At 37.0% G+C, this 24050-nt stretch overlaps 1 protein-coding gene across 1 annotated transcript; it reads left to right on the forward strand.

Moving 5' to 3' along the window:
* The first annotated feature begins 249 nt into the window (after nucleotides 1-249).
* Nucleotides 250-22896, forward strand: ccdc22 (coiled-coil domain containing 22). The gene is made up of 16 exons (XM_051654154.1): nucleotides 250-600; nucleotides 1030-1207; nucleotides 3651-3783; nucleotides 4941-5047; nucleotides 7583-7667; nucleotides 7864-8033; nucleotides 11001-11213; nucleotides 15949-16140; nucleotides 16899-17018; nucleotides 17505-17621; nucleotides 20049-20150; nucleotides 20293-20400; nucleotides 20560-20655; nucleotides 20805-20864; nucleotides 21199-21273; nucleotides 21774-22896. Exons 1-16 carry the CDS (start codon nucleotides 551-553, stop codon nucleotides 21885-21887), a joined length of 1920 nt encoding a protein of 639 aa, XP_051510114.1. The 5' UTR covers nucleotides 250-550; the 3' UTR covers nucleotides 21888-22896.
* Nucleotides 22897-24050: the final 1154 nt, after the last annotated feature.

Consider the following 24050-nt stretch of genomic DNA (forward strand, 5'->3'; position numbering starts at 1 on the left):
ACACTAAAGCCATTTATAATATGGGTGAGTGTTCCGACTTCCTCTCACAAGTGAGACAAACATCTCAAACATTTCAATTCGCTTTTGGACAGTGCACGTGCTTACGCGTCACTCTCAGTCATGCGACCTGAACGCGAGGTGCCTGTCGGGAATTTGAGTTTTTCATTCAGCAGTGCTGTAAGGATTTGTTGACTTTCTAAAACTTCATGTCCCATCGTACATTGTGTATTAAGACACTCCTTGGTTGTTATGACTTCCTCTCCAGCAAAAGCAAAATTTGAAGAGACTAGGCGAAGGAGTCTGTTAGTTTGACACGTCGTTTTGTTGAAGGATGTGGTAAAAAGGCATTTTGCAGTTCATTTGAAGCAGCGTTGTGAAATGTAACCATGGGAACGGAAAGGTCGTCCTGGTTAGCAGCCCTGCACAGGCTGTAATAGTGAGGGCGATGCTGAGGGTTAGCTGAAGCTTATGATATTAATTTGGTTGTCCACGGTGGGGGTTATACTGTTACTGTAGACAGTCGAGCAGCTGTGTCTAATCGCTTTTCGTGATGGAAGAAGTCGATAGGATTTTAATTCACTCTCTGAGACAAACTGGCACGTGAGTATCACATACCTAACAGGTCTTATCAGTTGTAACAAGTAATTTCCTCCCTCATATAAGTGTCTTACATCTCGGGACAAGCCATAGTTTAACCTCGTATGAAGTCTTTATTGACCTCATATTGTTTCAATTATCTTCACGTGGTTCTTTTGATAACATCATTTTGCATATTTAATATGTCAAGATTGTCATATGATTAGTTTCACTTCATACATACATATTTGTTCACATTTAGAAACTGCATGCTTCTTACATGTATGCTACATAAATGCTGTGCATTTGGTGACCACAATTATTCATATTTCTCTCCTGTTTTCTTTGTGTATAAGGATTTTCTCGCCTCAATCTCTACTATGTCTGTTATTGTCTGATACAAGTCTATCTGTACTGTTCTGATCAGTTTCTGATATTCTCACTGTCTTGCAGAGACATTGATGAGGATGTGCAGAGTGTGAAGCAGTTCACCAGTGAGCTGATCGTGGAGGCGGTGGTGAGATGCCTGCGTGTGATCGATCCCGCGCTGGGCAATGGGCTGTCTCATTCACTACCACCTGGCATGTCTGCCCGCTTCAGACTGGGCACGAGCCTGGCACAGGCCTGTCAGGTAAGAGAAGCAGGGCTTGGACTCCTTTCTGTGTGCTTGAGTTAACTTTGACCCCTCACAGCTGGCTAAGCCGAGTCAGCTGATGACCAGTGAAAATGCTTTATCTACTGGTAATGAATAAGCTCTCTTTGTTTTTTATTGGAAATGTGGCATCTTAAGTTAAGGGACTTTTCAAACATTAATGACAAAAAGATGTCAATTATTTATAATGTTTTTTTTATTTTTTATTATTAGGAATGCTCAGAATCAGAATTGGTTTTATTGCCAAGTATGCTTCCACATACAAGGAATTTGTAATGACATAAATAGTTTTCATTATTAATCAATTAACGTGATACAAATTCCAGTAAACAGAAAAAGAGCTAAATCAATATTTGGTGTGAACACTTTTGCCTTTAAAACTGCACCAATTCTCCTACTTACACCTGGACACAGTTTTTCTTGGTTGTTGGCAGATGTTCCAAGCTTCTTGGAGAATTCGTCACAGTTCTTTTATTTATTTAGGCTGTCTCAATTACTTCTGTCTCTTCATGTAATCCCAGACTGACTCGATGTTCAGTGGGGAGCTCTGTGAGGGCCATGCCATCTCTTGCAGGGCTCCCTGTTCTTCTATTCTATTCTATTTGCAAAATGAATGTTTGGGAGAATAAAATGTATATTTTCTATTGACACACTAAAGTAGCAGATATAAATAACCATCTAAAGACAAATGTTTGTGTGAAACATCTTATGTGCCTAAAGCTTTTGCACAGTACTGTATATATACATATATATATATATGTGTGTGTGTGTATGTACAATATACAAATAATACATATATATATATATATATTATTGCTCAATGGGGCAGTTTTAACTGTTCATGAGATGGATAGCCTGAGGGGAAAAAACTGTTCCTGTGCCTGACGGTTCTGGTGCTCAGAGCTCTGTAGCACCTGCTAGAAGGCAACAGTTTAAAAAGATAGTGGGCAGGGTGAGTGGGGTCCAGAGTGATTTTTCCAGCACTTTTCCTCACTCTGGAAGTGTACAGTTCTTGAAGGGAGGGCAGGGGGCAAACAAATAATGCTCTCAGCGGACCAAACTGTCCTTTGTAGTCTTCTGATATCCGATTTCATAGCTGAACCAAACCAGACAGTTACTGAAGTGCAGCGGACAGACTCATTGACTGCTGAATAGAACTGTATCAGCAGCACCTGTGGCAGGTTGAACTTCCTCAGCTGGCGAAGGAAGTACAGCCTCTGCTGGGCCTTTTTCACAAAGTCAATGTGGGTCTCCCACTTCAGGTCCTGTGAGATGGTAGTGCCCAGGAACCTGAATGACTCAACTGCTGCCACAGTGCTGTTCAGAATGGTGAGGGGGGTCAATTTTGGGGTGTTCCTCCTAAAGTCCACAATCATTTCCACTGTTTTGAGCGTGTTAAGCTCCAGGTTGTTATGACTGCACCAGTGAGCCAGCTGTTCAACCTCCCTTCTGTATACAGACTCATCGTTATCTTAGATGAGGCCTATGACAGTAGTGTCATCTGCAAACTTCAGGAGTATATGTATAAGATGTATATTTATCGGCCAATTATTGACCAAATTAAAGCCATAGGCATATCGATAATAAGCATGAAAAGCCAATATGAAAAAAACGATGGTTTATTTATAATTAATTAGTAACACACTTTGTTAAAACTCCAGAAATAATAATAATAATAGTCACACTAGAAGGGTTGGCACTCCTAAGAACATGTAATATTTAATTTATATTCTGTCTCGTTCTCACGTTAATGTGGAAAAACGGCATAAATGGACATGACAGTTGTAAAAGTGGGACTTACCTATAGGCTGCATGATGAGGTAAACATTCCAAAACACTTTAAAAACCAGCAGACTTTGACTTCTGAGATGTTGGTATGATATCCATTAATGCTGCATGATTTATTAAATTAAGATTAAAACTGCAATATGACTTTGTGCGATTACTAAACCTTAAAGGCTGTGTTTTAAACTGCAAAAACAGAAGTATAAAACATTTTTAGAAGTACAAAATAACCCTTTTTCCCATATCAATCATGTTATCATATTTAGTAATTTTTTGTATCTTTTATCTTGTATGTGTCTTTTACTGTTGCTCTCTTTAAAAAATGTTCCTGTTATGTGTCAACAATACATTCAGCAATGTTCAATGGAAATTATTTATTGTTAGAACTGTGAAAAATTGTTTGTACCTCTTTTTTTAGCATTCTTAAGTAAAACCGTGATCTAATGACAAAATAAGTTGCAAAATATCAGTATCGTTATTGGCCTTCAGTGTTTTGTAAAAATCTGTTTAGGTATCGGCCCAAAATTAGGATTATCTGGATTATTTTAGAAGTAGACCATACCAGTCTCTAGTAACTCTTTCAAAGTAGTGTACTTCTCAGTCTCTGTTCTAATTTTGGATTTGTGTGTGTGTTTAGGATGTGGGGTTTAAAGGGGAGATTGGCTACCAGACATTTCTCTACAGCAATGAACCAGAGATTCGCTCTCTGTTCATGTTTCTGGTTGAGAAGCTGCCCCGAGAGAGTGCAGAGGCCTCGGACCAGCCTGCAGGTACTTTTCACTAATGGCAATAAGTCTGCTCCACATTCAGGCCAAGAATGATCCATTTTGGCAGGATGAGGCAGTTTGACTGACATTTAAACCAACCAACCACGGTTAGGGGTGGGTAAATCTGAAATAGTTTGTAACTTTTTACAACAAAGCGGAATATACAGGTTGCAACAAAGTGTCTTGAAGATCTTAAAAGATTCAATGCAATGAATCCAGCAACTAGTTCCTCTAAAAGGCTCATTGTAGCACCATGGGGACTTGTAAACACAACTTTGTTTCCTGGTGGACTGAACCAGCAAACCCTGATTTGAACTGCCAATTTCAGCTAGATCTTTTTTGTAAGCAATATGCATCAGACAGTCTGTATGCATGCCATTGGAGGCTGAGACTAGCAGTTACTGAAAACAGGCCAGTACAGTCCAGCCCACGGGTATATTAAATAATCAAGAGAAATCCCCATGTCGCAGGTAATGCACACCTGCAGAAACACCAGCCGACATGAATGGAACATACCTGAGTAACTGCCAGTCCACAGCATACACATTCATTCATAATCTTCCCTTCACACCCAAGTGGTGACGCAGTAGTGGTTTGCTGTGATTTGCCTGGTATTCATTTTGGTGTGACTCAAAAATCTCTATTGTAGATTCTCACAACACCAGAGATTAATTTCTGGCACTGTCTCTGTAATAGTGAAGTGTTGTTATTGTACTGTGTTCTCCATGCCAGGATCAGAGGTTAATTTGATTACTCACTGTATGAATGTATGAGTTTAGAGTGCTGATTTTGCCACCTTTTTTCAATAAAGTAACAGAAATGCTGAAGACTTTTTTCCATTCTCAAACAGTGCAACGTTTAATAATTAATTACATAATTTCATGTTTATTGTGTTGGAAAGCATCCAAAATCTACTCCAGTTAATAGCCTGCTAGCTCAGTTATAGACTCAACACTGGATTTGACTTAGAAACAGTGCTGCATTTTTTCAGACTGGTCAGACTCATTACATTGTAAACATGATATTATTATTATTATTATTATTTCTCAGAATTGTTTGTTTGGCTTTGTTTTATCACATGTTGCTCCTAAAATTATTATATTAAATAAGACATCTACATTTGTATATCCTTTCCTCTTCTCTCTGCTCTCCTCTCTTAGGGAAGTCTGCACTGATGCAGAAAGCAATTGCTGCTCAAATTAAAGCTCAGTTGTCAGTGCCTTGGCTCCCTCCATCCTGTAGACTCCCCCTTCACCGTAAAACACAGGTGCGTCAACATGTCCACACCTTAAAATCTAGGGCTAAGGCTTAGATAACTCTGGATTTTATATAGATCCATATATTAACTACAGTGGCCCCAAAAATGATTTGGACACTTAAGTCACACTTCTAAATGTCTTAATGTCATTGCATTACATAATAAAATGTCAAAGCAAGTGGCATCTTCAAACAAATGATAATAGAGCTTTTCTCAGAATTACCTTCATTTTTGGAGTAATTTTTGCAATGACTGTTAAGAAATCATGTCAATCTTTATTATAAGCCCTAATTTGTAGCATACAAATTTGTAAAAATATAATGCAAGTACATTAAAACATTAATTACATAAAATGACACTAACATCAAAACACAACATTCAAACACCTTACAAGTTTAAAAGCCTTACAGCAGTGGGGATAAAGGAAGCTGGTCTCAAGGTGATTTGAAGTTCACACAGGTGTCAGGTGTAGGTCATCACATCAACTATGGATATGTTCCACTATTGCTTGACAACCACAGAATTTCACAATACTTATTGTCTTCATTATCAACACCTTCTATTGTTTGATCATTTCAAATGTAAAGGGTCATTTCAGACTGAAACACTAGAAAAAAAAAATTCTAGATGTTAACAGATTTGTACGTGTTTCTGAGCATGATGTTAGACAATGATATCAAGCATTCATTTTAAGTTCAAGGGGAAAGTGGTTAAAGGAATAGTTCACCCAAAAGTCATAATTTACTCACCGCGGAACATAAACAAACATTTGCAGTCTCCTTGGTGATAATGATTTTAAACTGGATTACGCTTCCTAGCGCCATCTAGAGCTCTGCATGTGTCAAGCACTAGGAAGTGTAATTGAGCTTGAAATCATGATCATGCCTAATGACTGCAATGGCAAGATTTATAGTGAGAAAGGTGTTATATTTTGGTCTGTTTTTACCCAAAACTGATTGGATCACTTCAGAAGACATAGATTCAACCACTGGAGTCTTAAGGATTACATTTATGCTGCCTTTATGACCTTTTTGGAGCTAGAAAATGTGTTCACCATTTACTTGCATTGTATGGATAAACAGACATCATATATCCATTAAAATATCTTCATTTTTGTTTCACAGAAGAAAGTAAGTCATGTGTACACCATGTATTAATTACATATGACATACGGGTGTGTAAATGATAAGAGAACTATCGTTTTGGGTGAACTATTCCTTTCATTTAGGTTAGTTATTTTCTTCTTGGTTTGAAGCCATTGTTGAGAAATGTGAATGTGACATAGATGTCTTAGATTTACAAAAGATTTCAACACTTGCGCATCTTTGTTTTTTCTCGAAATGTTTCATGACACAGGTGCATTCTCTGCCATCGGAGGTACTGGCCACTTATATTTGTAAATCAATCAATTAAAGTTATTTACAATGCAAAAGTGCATACACGTACATTTTCAACAGTACGAATGTGAACGACTCATCATTTTTATGTGCATTTAATCATAGATATAAAATTACCAATTTGAATTGTAAGCTTACAAAACAGTGTAAATTTGTGCATTTTGTTGCATAAAAATGTACACTCACTGTGCACTTTATTAGGAACACACTATGATCCAAATAAAGTGCCTGACGTGGTCTTCTGCTGTTGTAGCCCATCCGCCTCAAGGTTTAACGTTTTGTGCATTCTGAGATGCTATTCTGCTCACTACAATTGTACAGAGTGGTTATCGGAGTTATTGTAGCCTTTTTGTCAGCTTGAACCAGTCAGGCCATTCTCCGTTGACCTCTCTCATCAACAAGGCAGTTCCGTCTCACTGAATATTTTTTGTTTTTGGCTCTAGACTCTTAGCTCTAGAGACTGGTAGAAACTGTTGTGCGTGAAAATCCCAGGAGATCAGCAGTTACAGAAATACTCAAACCAGCCCGTCTGGCACCAACAATCATGCCACGGTCGAAATCAGTGAGATCAAATTTTTTACCCCATTCTGATGGTTGATGTGAACATTAGCTGAAGCTCCTGACCCATATTTGCATGATTTTATGCATTGCACTGCTGCCACACGATTGGCTGATTAGATAATTGCATGAATAAGTAGGTGTACAGGTGTTCCTAATAAAGTGCTCAGTGAGTGTGTATTACAGTGTGCATTTGTGGGAAACTTTGATGCTGTTAAATCCATCAGAGTGACTAGATGAAAAAGACAGTTGATGTGTTCTCCCCCTTCACTCCACTGCATACCATGCCCACTCTTTTCCACCATTTTCAAAACTCTGTTGAGAACCAACCTGTGCTGAAACAGGGGGTTTCATGACACCTTGAAGTGTCCAAATCCATTTTTTGGGACCACTGTACTGTATATTACTTTGGTTGAAATATCACATAGTCAAAGCTGAAACATGTTTAGGCATAAATCTAATTTTCTGGTACCATGAAAAATATTTTCATTATATGTTTTAATGTAAACATGCATACAGTTGCAAGAGTTATTGAAGAATTTGCTACGCTACCTAACTAAAAGACAAATGTGTGTGAATTTGATTTCAGAGTTCTGGCCCGTCTCAAAGTTTCCACGCCCAGCCTCTGAGCCTCCCATACTCAGTAAAGGTCTCTTCCATGAAACAGCCAAAAGGCATGTTCATTTACATCTACCTACCTGAACAAGCCTCATTGAGTTTAGTGTGTTATGTGTAATATATGGTGATTTTGTCTTAGTTCCCACTTGCCCACTTGAGGAATTTGACAAATTCAAGACCAAATTCAGCTCTTATGTTGCAGTCAGCTAACATGACTATGTGTCCTTGATGTTTCTTTGTGAATTCTCTCAGAGGTGCAAGAGTACTGGAGGAATTATTTGCTGCCTGTGACCGCCCAGCCTTCCCAGCATGCCTCAGTGCCAGCGTCCCTGCTGGAGAACCACATCTCTGAACTTAGTGCTGCACAGGAGTGGGAGAGTGAATGGAACAGCCAAGGCCTCCTGTCAAGACTTAAACCTGAGGTTAACATCTTTCTCCCTTCAAATTTAAAGCTGAAGTGTGTAATTATTTTTTTCCATTTGTAAGTTTATTCTCCTTAAAATTGTAACATTGTGGCTAGGGCTGGGTACTGATATAGATTTCCCGGTTCGATTCTAGTTGACAAGCTCTTGATTCGATTTCTATTCTATATTGATTCATATGGGTATATTTCAGATATAATGTCCCTTTTGCTTACATATGAAATAAATTATCTCCCAGCTAATGCTGTTAATTATACAGGGGACCTTCTAACTAGGTACATTACAAAAAAAATTGTTTCATTAATTATGTTGTATTACTTTTTCATCATCTTGGTCGCATTTTGAAAAAATCCATGTATTCAAACAATAAATAATATATAATATTTAATATATTTTATGTTAATGTTTGTGTATATTGTTTAATTGCATAATTTGTACTATTAAAAATTATTTACATTGATTTGTTGAACACATGCTGACTGCGATACTCTCAAAACTGCATTTCTGTAAAGAGCATCTGTAAATGAGCACAAATTAACGAGCAACGACCTGAATGGCTTTATCTCATCTGTGCCATGCATGATTAGAACTAAATGTTTATTTTTGTTGTTGTTTTTTATCAACAACGAACTGTAGAAAATAGAAAGGATATTAAAAGGGAAATTATTCAATGGCAAATGAAATGAAACTTCACCCACATCTCCCTACCCACTGTCTTTATTATTTTCAGCTGTTTTTATTATTTTTTCCTTTGCAAATTAGCGCAAATGCGCATAAAAACAATGCAAGTCGTTCTTTCATGTTTGTTAAAAGAGGAGAGCAAGGTAGTTGGTAGCAGGAGACAAAAATAATAAGAAAATAATTTAAAACCTCACCCACATCTCCCAACTTGCTAGTTTTATTATTATCAGCTGTTTTTTTTATTATTTTTTTCCTTTGCAAATGGTGCAAATGGTGCAAATACACTTGAAAAACAGACGAGAGACGTGCTTTCTTGTTTGTTGACATGTTATTAAGAATAAAATGCGCAAGTTTGTAGTTGAATTTCGTTATCTTAATTTTAAGATGCATTTTTGGAGATCCTTTTGAAACAGGATGACGCTAAAGGCAGCTTTGTTTCTCACCTTATGTGTGGATTTAAAAGGAAATAAGCATACGATGTGAAAATTTTAAAAAGCAGATGCATGAACATGCACAATAGGGACACAGATATGAGGAGCATGCACATTAGAGAAACTGTGCACCAGTTTTTAGCTTTTTCTTTCTTGTCATTTACTTTTTTGTGCTTTTATTATCATTTAGTAAAACACAAATGTAATTATTGATGTATGTCCTCATGAAATCAGAGACTCTCTCCTCAAACACAAGTGGTCAAAAGCTTGTACATTTGTAATTGGATCACCCAAAACGCATCTTAATACCAGTGTACACATGGCCTCTGTCGAATGGTCGTGTAGTTGATACACTACAGTCCTATAGTGTTTGCACCAGCAAGACGAAAAACAGGACTGATAGTCGCAGGGCGCCGACTGTAAGTCGTGTAGTGTACGCTTGGTTTAGTCACATAGCGCAAAATTTTAAGAGAATTTGAAGTGTCTCCAGCCAGGTCTCCTAAGCAACCAAATTGGCCCGGTTGCTAGGGAGGGTAGAGTCACATGGGGTAACCTCCTCGTGGTCACGATTAGTGGTTCTCTCTCTCAATGGGGCGTATGGTAAGTTGTGCATGGATCGCGGAGTGTAGCATGAGCCTCCACATGCAGAGTCTCCGCGGTGTCATGCACAGCGAGCCACGTGATAAGATGCGCAGATTGATGGTCTCAGAAGCGGAGGCAACTGAGACTTGTCCTCTGCCACCCGGATTGAGGCGAGTAACCGCGCCACCACTAGGACCTACTAAGTAATGGGAATTGGGCATTACAAATTGGGAGAAAAGGGGGATAAAAAAAAAAAAGAGATGTATTTGAAAAGATTGATATTGGGATTTAATAATCGATATTGAGATCAGCATTGGAAAATATATATATTTACCCACCCCTAATTGTTGCTCTGTGGTGCTTTCAACATTGCTGTGTTAAGTTGAGCATCCTGAGGAGCCCAACACTGCAACATTGGCTCAATCAATGGTGTGAGTTTGGGGTGGGACTATCTGTTTGACCGAAGAGATTTAGAGTGTTCGGAAAACCTGTTTGAAAACGTTCCTTACTTTAGCAATTCCATTTTGTGATGCTAGTGGCACAAAAAAAAAAAAAAAACATTATAAATTGAAGTGTCTGAAATCTAAATTAATATAACAGTTAGTAAATGTAAATTGAGCTGTTAAACTTAATTCACAGTAAGTTCTATTTTGGCTTGAATTTACTCATTCAATTGAGTGACGTCTCTTTAACATGACCTGTAGGTTTCCTTTCTTGATAATAATAATAATAACATTAGTATGTAAATATTTTAGCTGAGCCTTGCTTTCTTGAATACATCTCTGTGGTAAAAGCATGTATCAACATGAGGATGGAATAGAGAGGTGTCTTTCACACTCATGTGACATTCAGCATGCACGTGTTTTGTGACTGCACTGTTGACCTCTCACATCTCAGTTTCACATTCTCACCTCACGTGCCCACCAACTTTCACACTGGCCTTATTGTCTGACCCCTAGACATTTTCCAAGGGTCTGGTACTTATTTGTAAATGAAAAGGAAGACTGTATCTGTATCTGTGTTTGTTTTTATTTTATCTCCATTTCTTGAGAATAGGTTTGAATGTATGAAAACAACTACAGCATGTTTATTCAGAATGGTCAAATAATGAAACTGTAATATTCAGCCAAATAAACGTTATTATTTTAACAAGGATTGGTGATTTAAAACATGTTCTTGAATTTTGCCCTGAAGATAGATATTGATTTATTTCATAAGTTTGATTACTTGTTATCAGTTTGTTTAACACACTTTTGTTATCTTGTCTCTTTAGGAGTACCGGTCGAGGAAAATGGCTCGACTACAGAAGCGGATCGAGGAGCAGCTGAGAGCGGCGGCTCAGCCACGACCCGACACGCTTGCAGCCACACGCTCGACCTCTGACCTAGCTGAGCTGCTGCAGTCATTCAGTGGTGCTTCCACTGGAGGAGATGTGCTGACTAAAGGCACACGCTTTACCCATACAGAGAAATTCACCTTTACACAGGTACCTGTCAGCATACAGTGGTTCTCAAACTGTGGTGTGCCAGGGTTCTCACATGTACTGGAAGTCCTGGAAATATCAGGAAGTTTTGAAATTGTGTTTTACACGCTGGGAAAAGTAATTAACCTCATTCACACTGGGCTCTGATCCCGGAATATCGGCGGGATCAATGCCGGGGAGCCTTCTGTGTGAACGCAAGCCGGTGCCGGAATGCCCGAAAATTTTATCCCGGGATCAGACCCCAGTAGCATTGCTGAGATCAATACCGGGACATGTCTGTGTGAACAAAAGGAGAGCCAATACCGTGAAGGGTGTCGTAGTGATGACATATTTATAATGCAAAGGAGAAAGTTTGTGTTCAGAATAGAGATTCAACAGTTTCATATGAACTGCGGTTTAAAAAACAGTCGGCTGTCATAAACTGTTGCCATTTTTTTTTTTTTTTTTCATTCATTCACGGCACTGAATCTGGGTGGCGAAGGACAAGTCTCAGTTGCCTCCGCTTCTGAGATCGTCAGTCCACGCATCTTACCACGTGGCTCGCTGTGCATGACACCGCGGAGACTCACGGCATGTGGAGGCTCATGCTATTCTCCGCGATCCACGCACAACTTACCATGCACTCCATTGAGAGCAAGAACCACTAAACCACTCACTAATTGGCACGAGGAGGTTACCCCATGTGATTCTACCCTCCCTAGCAACCGGGCCAATTTGGTTGCTTTGGAGACCTGGCTGGAGTCACTCAGCACACCCTGGATTCGAACTCGCAACTCAAGGGGTGGTAGTCAGCGTCAATACTCGCTGAAGTACCCAGTCCTCCCGATTTTTTCGGATTTAAAAAAAAATATATACAAGTAAAGAAATTAATGTTTCCATTGTAAATATTAGTTAAATAAAAAAAAAAAAACAATTGGCTACATTTACAGTTTCACCAACCTGACCTGATAAAATAAATACATTTTTCATTCAGAGCGCAACACGGCGAATGTCCAAAATGTATTTCCCCCTCATATATGGTGCGGTTGAAGTCTGTGATGTAGGAATACTTTTGGTATTTAAAAATAATAATTATGGTTACCCAGTTTGTAAATTGTGATGGAAAAAAAAAATTTGCTGTGTCATGCAGGGAACACTCCAAACCTGAAGTATAGGGGAGAGCTGTGGCTTTGTTGTGTATTCATTGTCAAGTGTCAAAATTACTGCTATATTATACATGACAAAGTTAATAAATTACTTTTATCGACAATATTTTAGTTTATCTTCTATTTATTTTAATTTGGTCAGATACAGTTGTTAGAGGTGATACTTGCTATTTTCCAAGACATTGGGTTCCCAATGGTACATTTTAGTTTTTCTCTTTTTACGCTGTAATATGGTCATGTTACAACGTGCCCCATGGGGCAAGTTGTAACATTTCACTTTCCTTTTTTCCAGGCAGACGGGGAAAAAGTACATGCTGTATTCATAAAACAGGACCACATATTTGTACCAGACATGTGTAAAATTAATGTGAAAAAAGAAAAATACTTTGAACCCCAAGTGTATTTACACAAACTTAAGAAAACCAAAAAGTGTTAGTTTGTGCCCCGCTCTCCCCTACAAACTCCGTGAACATCATGCCATGGAATTTGCGAAGATGAAAAGCTGTAGTGAAAATACAGTAGGTAGGCTAAAGATCCCCTTACATAAGAAACACAAACAGATACACTTTTACCAGTTTTGAAATGACTCAATAGCTTTTTAGGTGACTAGCTCGCCACAGCACTTGCAACATTACAACAGGCCAACTGTTTGTTGATACATTTATTTTCTTAACCCTATGAAGGACAAGAACATAAAGATACTGAAAATTAATTTATTGCTATTTTCCAAGACATTAGATTCCCAATGATACATTTCATTTTTTCTCCAAAAATAGCTTTTATGTGTAATTTTACAGCTTGTAGAAAACATGATCAAAAAGATTACATTTGCCTCGATGCCTCTCAATGCACAGTGCAACAGTTAGCATACAATGTGTATATTACTAATATGTTTAATTTGTAAAGTTTAAAAAGTACTTAAGGCATACAGAAAAAAATGGCAGTGCTAGGAAAAAAAGAAGAAAAAAAGAAAATGGCAAATTAATAATCATTATTGATTATAAAAAATAAAAAAAAGTATAGTTTTACCTTGTCGGTGTAAGCTAGTAAGGTAGACCCGTTGAGAATAAAAATAAATTACAAACGCGATTACTGAATTGAATGCACAACTTAACTGTTGCAGACAGGGTATTATCATTGAAAATTACAAGTTTTTTTAAATATAATTTTTCTGTTATTTAATATTAATAATATTGCAATGCACCTTAATACCATGAATTTTTATGTTTGTTTTGTTTTGTTGGTTTTTTTGGTTTGATTTTTTGACTGTTATCATTTTCACTTTCAATCTTTATTGTCCTTGGGAGGCATTTCAGTTGATAAGTAGCAGCCAATAACACAACAATTAACATCGAACAAAACAAAAATTATCTTATGAGCTGTTTATAAAAGTAGGCCTAACTGCAATTTTATCAAATCAATAAATCTCATACAGGGACCAGGGAGATATTCGCCATCTGCGCAGATTATTAAATTAACTGTCAGTTTAGTTTTACCGTATGCAATTTATTTGTTTACAAGATGATGAAAGAGCGGGCTTCTTTCAAGAGAAAAGACGCAGTCATCAGTAAACTCAAGATGCTGTACATTAGACGTCACATCATGATGTCACTTTGGTCTTTATGATTGTCCCGGGATGTGTGTGAATGCGAGCACAGATTACAAGAAAGCTCTTGCAGTGTGAATGAACAAATTTTGCAGTCCCAGAACAGTTGCTTGGATATCTGTGTAAAAGCGGCTATGGATAGGAGTGTCCCAATACTGCACTCATGTACTAGTACTCGTGCTTGTAAAAATGTTCTGATATGAGAAACCGATACAGTCTGACATACGAATGTCATTGCGTGAACATTCAGCGCACAAATTAAAATCACGTTATGTCCTAGTGTGATTATTAAACTGCAAAGGATGCAGTTTCATTAAATAAATATATAGTTTGCATGTGCTGTGCGCTTCAAGGTAAAGCCCATTTCTTGTTTTAAGAATGTTTGAATGTGAATGTGGAGCTGGCTGCTTATACCGATGAGCTTTAAAAAAAACCCCACAATGAGCATCGTTCGCCCCTTTTTTTAGCAGATGACAGCGAGCAGAGCGGTTATTCATTATGTAGTGTGCAGCACATACAGACTACACATTTATTTAATGAAATAGCAGTCTTTTGTGGTTTAATATTCACACTGGGTCACGTAGCAACCTGCTCCTCCGGAGGTGAGAAGCTACCATCAAAAATACAGAAACGGAAAGGCCTTCACTCCAGAATAAAAGCTTCCACCAAAATAAAAGCTCCATTAAAATGGAAAAAACGTATGACGGAAATGTATCACTACTATATACAGTATAGTTATGTAATATTCACTGGAATATTATTACTACTACTACTACTACTACTAATAATAATAATAAATCAATAATTATCTTATATTTAAGCAAAATCTCACATCTGTGATGCTCTGTTGTACTGCACTTGATTTGACAAAAATAACTGTTGTTTTTCAAATTGTGCTGTGAGATTCAGTATAAAAGCTCTTCATACAATTTTATGTTGAAAATTAAATGTTCTATTTTCATTTGATAACAGTTTCAATGAATGTATTTATTTAGTACCTATTTTGATGATTTAAATTAAATTTAAATAAACTGTTTAATATGGAATTCAGAAACAATAATAAAAATGAAAAAAAAAAACAGGTGTCGGTATCAACGAGTATCATATTTGTACTCGTTCTCCAAAAACAGTTATAGGAACTTCCCTAGTTATGGAAGTTGAATAAAGTCTTAAAAGTCATGAAAAAGTCACAAATTATACATTAGTAAATATACATTTTTGTAGTATGCTCAAAAATATGTCATCAGCTACATTGCTCTTGTGTAGAGTAAAATTTGCTTGCAAGCCATAGTGATGTCTGATTTTTGAGCGAATCATACTTTTGAGTCAGTTCTTTTCAATGGACTGGACAAACCCAATTCATAAATCTGACTAAATGATTCATTAGTGAATCAAATTAGCAAATCAGTCTGAATCAAAATGATTTATAAAAAGAATTATTTCTTGACAAAGGACTGTAAAGGTTATGGAAATTAATTGGTCAAAAGGTGTGGGAACTGAAAAGTCAAGGAAATTAGAACATTACCAAAATGTCATTTAATGTCAAATAATTGTTTGTCCTGGTTTTGTGTAACTGACTGGGTTACTAATAAGGATTTCATGGGATTAAATCATGTGATAAAAATACCCCTGTCATAAGTGGGTACATATAACAATTTCCACTTACTCGTCATCAGCTCTGGAACTGATAAGTATTCATATCACAAATATTATTTCTCCCAGAAATGGATGGCCTCATTAGATAAAGAGGGGTGTTTTTTTGTGCGTTATTTTTGTTGTTGTTTTTTTGGTTTATGAGGTTTGAGGAACACTACTCTTGGAAAAAGTATTTCTTTTATCATAACTATAAACAAAATACATGTTTCACTCTTATCCAGTTAATTTAAAATTGGAATGTGTAAAAGTAAATCTTCAGATGTGCTGTTTAGATTCTGAACTGTAATACTATATAAAAGCAAAGTGTTAAAGTGCTTGTTTTTGTTTTTAGGAGCCTGAGAAAGCAGCCCAGCAGATGGCAGCAGCAGCAAGTGCACTTCCCAGCTCTCATCAATCAGAGGAGGACCTAAAGGCCCTGCAGGAAGCTGAACTTTCTACTCTGCAGCAACAGTTGCAGCAACTGTCAGTCCAAATGGAAGAAGTTGGCGGAGACATCAAAGAGCTCACTGTGTCCATCCAGCAAGTAACTGACAAATCAGATGCCTGAATAGTTATATTTTATTGTTGTCAAGGTTATCGATTCATGGCCCTGTTTACAACTGGTATTTAGATCTGTCTCGGGTGATATGATTACAATTAGTCAAGCGAGACATACAGTAGGTGTTTATATCTGGTTGTAATATGTCTCCTATGACCGCTTGTGTTCAGAATGCTGTATGATGATAAAAAAAAAAGAGAAAGCACAAAAAGCTGGCACAATGTTTCTCCCAATTATACTTTAATTTAATCGAAACACAAACGTGATGTTTCAAGCCAAATTCTTTCTTGTTTTAGTGAAGTTTCTATATTTATTCTGCATGTTGATATCAGGCATACTGAAGAAGTTCCACAAATTCTTGTGCTTGTATATGTTTGGGCTTTTTCAAATGTTCCAACCAGAGGGTTATGTTCTGTACGTACTTCAATTTTTTAATTTTTTTTATTGCAGTGGTTGGTTGACAGGTGAGTAGTTGGGTCTTTGCATTTGATGCCTCAGGACAAATTAGTGTGTACACTAATAATGCAGTGAGGTCACATGCATTTTTAACCACTTCCGAATGTGGTTCAAGTGATCCAATTACAAAACGCATCTTAAAACCAGGTGTACATGGGGCTAGTGATGCATCATTCATAATGTGGTGAAATATTTAAATACTCACATCCCTCAATGAACTGAGGAGTAAATGCTGCAATTCTTTAAAATCTTTTAAAAAGTTTGTCCCTGTGTGTTTACATTTGCAGGTGTCAGATGAGCTAAAACACAGTGAGTTGAGTAATGCAGAGAAGGAGAACTCTGTCAAAATGAAGAGACAGACGATTGACCTTTTACCTGACGCTGAAAATAATCTGCTCAAGTTACAGGTACACAAGTCACACCACATACACATCTGAGTCACCCCATTTCTACCATAAACTGTATGTGAATGGCATTGACCTTGTTATTACACATTTAAAATCAAGATTCCAGATATTTAAAAAATAAAATAAAATGCAAGGAAAGAATAAGCTTGCACACTGTCCATTTTACAGATATTGTACAGTGTTCAATTTTTTTTCTTTTCCTGCATTTGATTTTTGGAGCTTACGTACTTAATGTGAATACAAACATTTACCAGTGTTTGGTGTGGACATCTCAGTTGTCTTTTATTAAAATGTTAAGATATAAAGAAGTCATTGCAAAAAAAGAACAGGAATAGTAGTACAAAATACCAAAGTTAAACAAGTTACAATACAAACGTTTTGCTAGGGACTACCACAGCATATCGAATAAAACACTAATTAAGAAGCCTACAGAAGTCTCTAACTCTGATTAATGACAAGTTTATGTCTTTTTGCACTGTGTTTTAGAGTCTGGTAGAGGCCAGCTCTAAGCGAGTGGTTCATTTGGCCTCTCAGTGGGAGAAGCACAGAGTTCCGTTGATTGATGAGCACCGCAGACTGAAAGAACTGTGCAGCAACAGAGAGGTACATTGTGTTACACTAATGCCCTATACAACCGTGTAGCAACTGTCAAAGTCTCATGAAAATGCCTGTCTAAACCATAGAGCTATTACTTGAGTCATTTCAATCATTTCAAACATTAAACACCTTTATTAATAAGACTAACAGATTTACTTTTTCTACAGTTTAATGCTAAATAATTTTTAAAATTAGATTTTGACCTCTTGTCTGTGTTTATAACAGGCTTACTGAAGTAGTTTTATGAAGTCTTGTTCATGTATATGTATGGGCTTTTTCAAATTATCATCAGACGTTTATTTTAGTTTGAAGCTGCACGTACCAGCAAAACACACTCTTGTCTTTTTACAGTGGTTGATTGACAGATGAGTAGGCAATTATGTGCTGTCCGTGTCCAGTCTGCCCCAGGGCAGATTAGTTGTAGTTTATACAACAAATGCAATGAGGTCAACAGCCTTGTTTATACCTGATATTAAGATGCATTTTGGGCAATCACAAGTGGACAAGCGACACACATCACTGTTTACATCTGGTCAATATTCGTGGGGAATATATTTAATTTCATGATAAATGACCAAAGCTCAGCCTTGCAACTCTATGTGGTGCAAGCTGAAAGGTTCTTTGACTTGTTATTTGTTAGCCAATCAGTTCGCTCACGTGTGACATGTTAAGCCAATCGGCTCGCATGGCGCAAGCTGAATGATTCTCTGACTAGTTATCGGGTAGCCAATCATCTTGCGTCTCTCTCCTTGTCTTTTATTTAAATGGCTCAATTTTGCAGTTAAGCTGGTTTCTCTGCAGCGCACTGAGTTTATTCTCCGAACCCCACCTCCAACCCAGTACCACATGCCTAGATCTGCTACACAGGATTGTTTTTGTCTATTTGCGTAGCAGCATGTAACATGCTCGATGCAGCATGTCTTGCGTTTGAGACATCATTGTGCAGCAGCAGCAGCATGTCCACATGCTAGCTCAGTATGTATGTGTTTTTATATTAGCAGCAGCACCGTAGCAGATTTAGTCCGCCAAGACCAGTATCCTATCAATATGTCATACCCACATTCACATGTCAATCTTTCCGAGAGTTGGCATGACTGAACTTTCATAAATGATTGTCAATGTATTACTGTATGAAAATAAAGTAATAAAGACAAAAAAAGTAAAAGATTTAAAAGAAAGTGCTAAAAGCCGGCACACCATTTCTCTGTTAAACTTGCATTTATTCTAACCGAAAACATGACTTTTAGAGCAGAATTCTCTAAAATGTAGGGGTAAAAATAATTTTAAAAATAAACAGCCGAGCAACGGTATATTGTTTGTGAACATTCAGAAATCCGCCACACCGCTGTGGGAGGCGTTAAAAAGTACATTTAAATATGAGGACGCTCAGTAAAACCTTAACTAATGTGACATTTAAAATGTGTTATCAATGACTTAATGCTTCATTCTATGAGGAGAATTCACATGACGTCATTAAAAGAAGCTGTTTTAACCACTCTGATTTAAAATAATATATATGCTGTAGAAATTTTTTAATTTGTCTTGTTTACATTCTGAATTCATGGAGCTATTGAGCTAACACGCTATACACAGCCATATTATGCGCTGATTACACTCTGTTTTTGTAATTTATGATGACACTGATACTACTGTAAAGATGGGTGTATATAGAAGAGTGTTAATGGGCAGAATACAGACAAAATGATGATAAGAGAGGCATATCTTATGGGCAGATGTGGGAATGGCTTTCACTGCAGATGGCACGAGTGAATGGGCACTTGAGAGTACTTACGTAGATTTGATTCCTTTTGTAGACTTATAAAAACAATATTGCATGACATGGTCTTGGAAAATGTCTCTACGTGAACAATCGTACAGATGTAGGTACATTTGCACCAGCTCACGAATAACTTATGTTTTGCTGCTGTGTGTTCATGTTGCCTGATCTTAACTGACTGAACAATGTAAATGAAAAATCTGTCAGCCTCAAAGTAGGTGGAGCTTCAGGTCACACCTACTGATGACAAGGACCAATGGCAGTAAGAAGGTGTTTAGCAGCTGTTTTCCTAAAAGTTCGCTCCAGCAAGCTGTTACAAAACACCTTCTTTTTGGCCAGATATTGATATAAAGGACATCACACCGGTTCGTTCATCGATTGAATGAAGTATATCAGGGCCTTTATGCAGAACAAATAAATCAGTCCTTTATTAAGGAAGTGTTTGAAGTAAAAATCATTCAACTGGATGGTTTAGACAGACATGCTCATGAGACTTTGACATTAGCATTTGCTACAGGGCTGTATAGGTTGTTAGTGTATTATAGTAGATGAGGTTGTGACTTCAGTACATTTACTGCATATTATGATAAATTATGAGTTTGGATGCATTTATGTGCATTCAGGAAGTGACCAGTTATGCAAACTTTCACTTATAGTTTGAGTCCTCCAGAAAGCTGTCAGAGATCAAAGACCTACATGACAAAATCAGACAGTCTGCTGAGGAGGCCAAAAAGAAGGAAAGTCTCTACAAACAGCTGGTATGGATCTTGTGTCATCTCTCCCTTCTACCTTTCAGTCAATGAAGGCTGCATTTACCACTTAGAAGGCATTTAAGTGTTGAAGCTTGTCTGATGATGATTTAAAGTTGTGTTTGTGTACTCCCTTCCTGTCTCTCCACAGCTAGCAGAGTATGAAACACTGTCTAAAGATGTGTGTCGCTCAGCCTACACTATGAGGATCTTGGAGATCGTAGGCAACATAAAGAAACAGAAGGAGGAAATCACTAAGGTCTTTTTTGGAGTTCATCCTTTATCTAGTCCTACTTCATCTGAGGTCTTGACCTCTGTACCCACACATTAGCTTTGTGTTTGAAGTTGGTGAGTCTTCAGTAGCCTTTTGACTTCTGACCCTATTACTCTGACCATCCCCCCCCCCCCCCCCGCGCAGATTTTGTCTGACACAAAGGAGTTGCAGAAAGAGATTAATGGCCTGACTGGAAAACTGGACCGAACATTTGCTGTCACTGATGAGCTGGTGTTTAAGGTCAGTCTTGGATGTGTAAAGGAAAAAGTGTAGTGGTTCTTTTTTTTTTTTTTTACAATAAGGATGTCCTTAAAGAGTTATCCTCAATGTCCTTTGGTATGGGTTATGATTTTTCAAAGTTTAAAATCTGAACTCTTTTTAAACTGCAGGATGCAAAGAAAGATGAATCTGTCCGCAAATCTTACAAGTACTTGGCTGCCTTACATGAGGTATGAATGTACATATCAAGATAAAAGATGATCAGCAAATATGTGATTAAAAATATATTTATGATGTTACTGCACTTGATTGAAGTTCTTCCATGAATAACGTATGCTGCAATCCTGAAATGCACGTAGTGTTCTGAATCATCATATTGTTGTCACATGTGACTTGCTACGGATGGGACATTGTGCTGCTCCTGCTCAGGCCATTAGCAGTGCTTTTGTCCATCTGTTCATCCTTATAACTATGTTATTGAATTTTGAGTTAATGTCCTTGGTGGCTGTAACAGGATTCTGGCTATTTATCATTTTAATTTTGTTAACATTTTTGTTGTTTCAGAATTGCACTCAGCTGATTCAGACCATTGAGGACACAGGAACCATCATGAGAGAAATCCGTGATCTTGAAGAGCAGGTGTGAAATAAACTCAAAAATAAAATATTTTACATGTATCCGGGTTCCCATGGCCGTGGAAAACCAAGAAATATCTGGAAATGCTTACATTGTGTTTTCCATGTTTGATTTGTGAGTGGATTGTTCTTTTTGAGTAGATTCTTTATAGTGAATTGGTCTGAATGATTCATTTGCTGATCAGTCTGAATCAAAATGATTATTACATATTTGAAGTTAATTAGACATCATCATATTATTGTCACCTTCAGCTTGCTCACAGGGGTTCTAAATACAATTATTATTTAATTTCTATACAATCATATTTAATCAAACTACACAATGATCACTGTAAGACATAGATATTACAGTTTCATTCTTTTTTTTATTTATTTTTTTATATGCATGATTTCCTGAAAATCTGCTTTGAAACGATGTGTGTTGTGAAAAGCGCTATACAAATAAAAATGACTTGACTTGTCACTTTTCTAATGTGTAAACTGTTTTGTGTTTGTTTCCTGTAGATAGATACTGAGAATGGAAAAAGGACGGTTAATAATCTGGAGAAGATCCTGGAAGACTATAAGGCTATTCGTCAGGAGAACTCTGCCCTTGCTGCAAAGATCCGGGAAGGCTGATTCGTTGCTCCGTCCACATTTCCTCGTACTGCAGAGTGAAAACCTGGCCTGCTGAAACGAGTGCTGCTGTGAGAGACTTCAGTCTTGCTACCGTCTGCATCAGCCCTCCATTAGTTTATCAAAAAATAATCCTCATCACATCAGTTACTTTAAGCTTTTACTGAGGGTTTGAACACAAGACTGTTTTTTGCATCAAAATGACACAAATTTGAAGAATTGTTAGTTAAAGCTAATTCTGATCATTCTGATGAGATTCATTTTATAAAACAAAAGCTTTGAGAAGAACTTGTACCAATGCCTTGTCTTGTTTAGACAACATCTTTGTAGTACAGTGATAACCATATAATATACATGAAAGTGTCCATTAAGTACGACCTCTGATTGTTATTAATTGTAAGGGTTCATCTACTCATGAAAATGATAAAAGATTCAAGTTTGATTGAGTTTGGAGAATAGTGGGCTGATAACAGGTGATAAGTTTAATTTTGGGTTGAAACACTCAAACCAGCTTGCTTGTTTCATATTAAAGCATCCATTTGATAATGCATCTGTTTGTTTAGACCTGATGGATCCATAAAAATGTTTAAATCTCAGTACTGAAAGTATTTTATCATTGTCTCTGTGATTAGAAAAGTACTTTTCAGGCTCAAAGTAGGAAGTGTCTGTAAACATTTTAGTTGACTAACACTGATTGTTCCAGTCAAGCTGGGTTTTTTTTGTTTGTTTGTTTTTTGTTTTTTAAACTGTATTTGGAACGGTTAAATTTAGCAGTATTGGGTAAATTACTTAAATAATAGTACTCCACTACAAATTACCAATTATTTCTCTAAAATTATAATCAGATTACTTTACTAATTATTTAATCGAAAAAGTAATCACATTACTGATTACTTAAGTTACTTTCTGAAACACTTCTGCTCAACAAATTCGAAATAATGTCTATATTTCTTGTTCACTTTTACACACAAGTCATAAACTCAGCACCTCACATTTCTCCTTTAAAATGATTTATTACAGGGCCATAATTAATGTATTATACATAAATAATATATTAGAAACAAGCTTAACCCTACAATGTACTTAAAAGTAATTAAATTAATAATTGAAAGTCAAATGTAATGCATTACACTACTTTTTGACTAAAAAGTAATTATATTACAAGAAAGAATTCCTTTGTTATTAAATTACACTCAACACTGGGTTTTAGAGAATATGCTGAAGAATGGTTTAGTAATTTACTACATCTTGTATACATCTGCTCAGGTTTGAACATTATGTTCTGATGTTGCACCATTTTACCACAAGTTACTGTCCTGGGAGAGTTTCTGGTTTTATTTATTTATTTATTTATTCCAGAAATTGGTAGTTTTAAAATGGTTTAATCCCCACTAAACTCAAACTGCGGCGAAACTTCTTCATTTGTCACACCCCATGCACTCCCATTCAAATGAATGCTGCCCGATACATGCATATAGCAGTAAGCAATCCCGTGATCAAACATTAAAAGCCAAGAAACTTCCAGATCTTTGCACTGTTGTACATGTTATGTCCATAAGATGATTGAAGGCACGTAATGCCTAGTTTTGACAACTTGTCAATCAGTCGAATGTGCTTAATACGTGACTTTTCTTTCCTACAGACAGTTCATAAATCGACTTGCTGAAAAATGTGTCCACATTCCGGAAGCGCCTCATAAATAAAATCTATTTTACTTATCTGTCATGATAACAGTGAGACATGGTGGATGTATAGTCAAAGCAGAACGAGTTAAAATAACTACATCAGTGTTTTTTATTACTGCACTAAATCGCAGTCATTGCTATATATGCAGTTTGACGTAGCTATTGTTTGGCTAACAGCTCATTTTGCTGCGCGCGCTCCTAAAACCCACACGCGCGTAATTCCGTAGAGCGCGAGCACGTAGAAATCATACTACATAAAATCTTATGTTTTGAGGGAGAACGTACATATTGTACATACATGCCTATGTCTCCAGGAACAAGAATTATAATCATGTAGCCCATGTAGGCAGTTGCCAGGACGTCTGACCAATCATACAGCATGAAATATTGCAAAATTTTCAACAAGCAAACGTATTGGTTGGACTGGCATGTAAACATGTTTTCCCCCTCCACAATCACCCTAGATAAGCGACCGAGCAAT

Source organism: Myxocyprinus asiaticus, chromosome 24 (genome assembly GCF_019703515.2).
Source record: "Myxocyprinus asiaticus isolate MX2 ecotype Aquarium Trade chromosome 24, UBuf_Myxa_2, whole genome shotgun sequence".
NCBI lineage: Eukaryota > Metazoa > Chordata > Actinopteri > Cypriniformes > Catostomidae > Myxocyprinus > Myxocyprinus asiaticus.

Coding starts and splice junctions, on each gene's coding strand:
- ccdc22 (XM_051654154.1), top strand. CDS start 551: ATGGAAGAAGTCGATAGGATTTTAATTCACTCTCTGAGACAAACTGGC. Junction 20,865..21,198: donor ACTTGGCTGCCTTACATGAG/GTATGAATGTAC, acceptor TTGTTGTTTCAG/AATTGCACTCAGCTGATTCA. Junction 21,274..21,773: donor TCCGTGATCTTGAAGAGCAG/GTGTGAAATAAA, acceptor TGTTTCCTGTAG/ATAGATACTGAGAATGGAAA.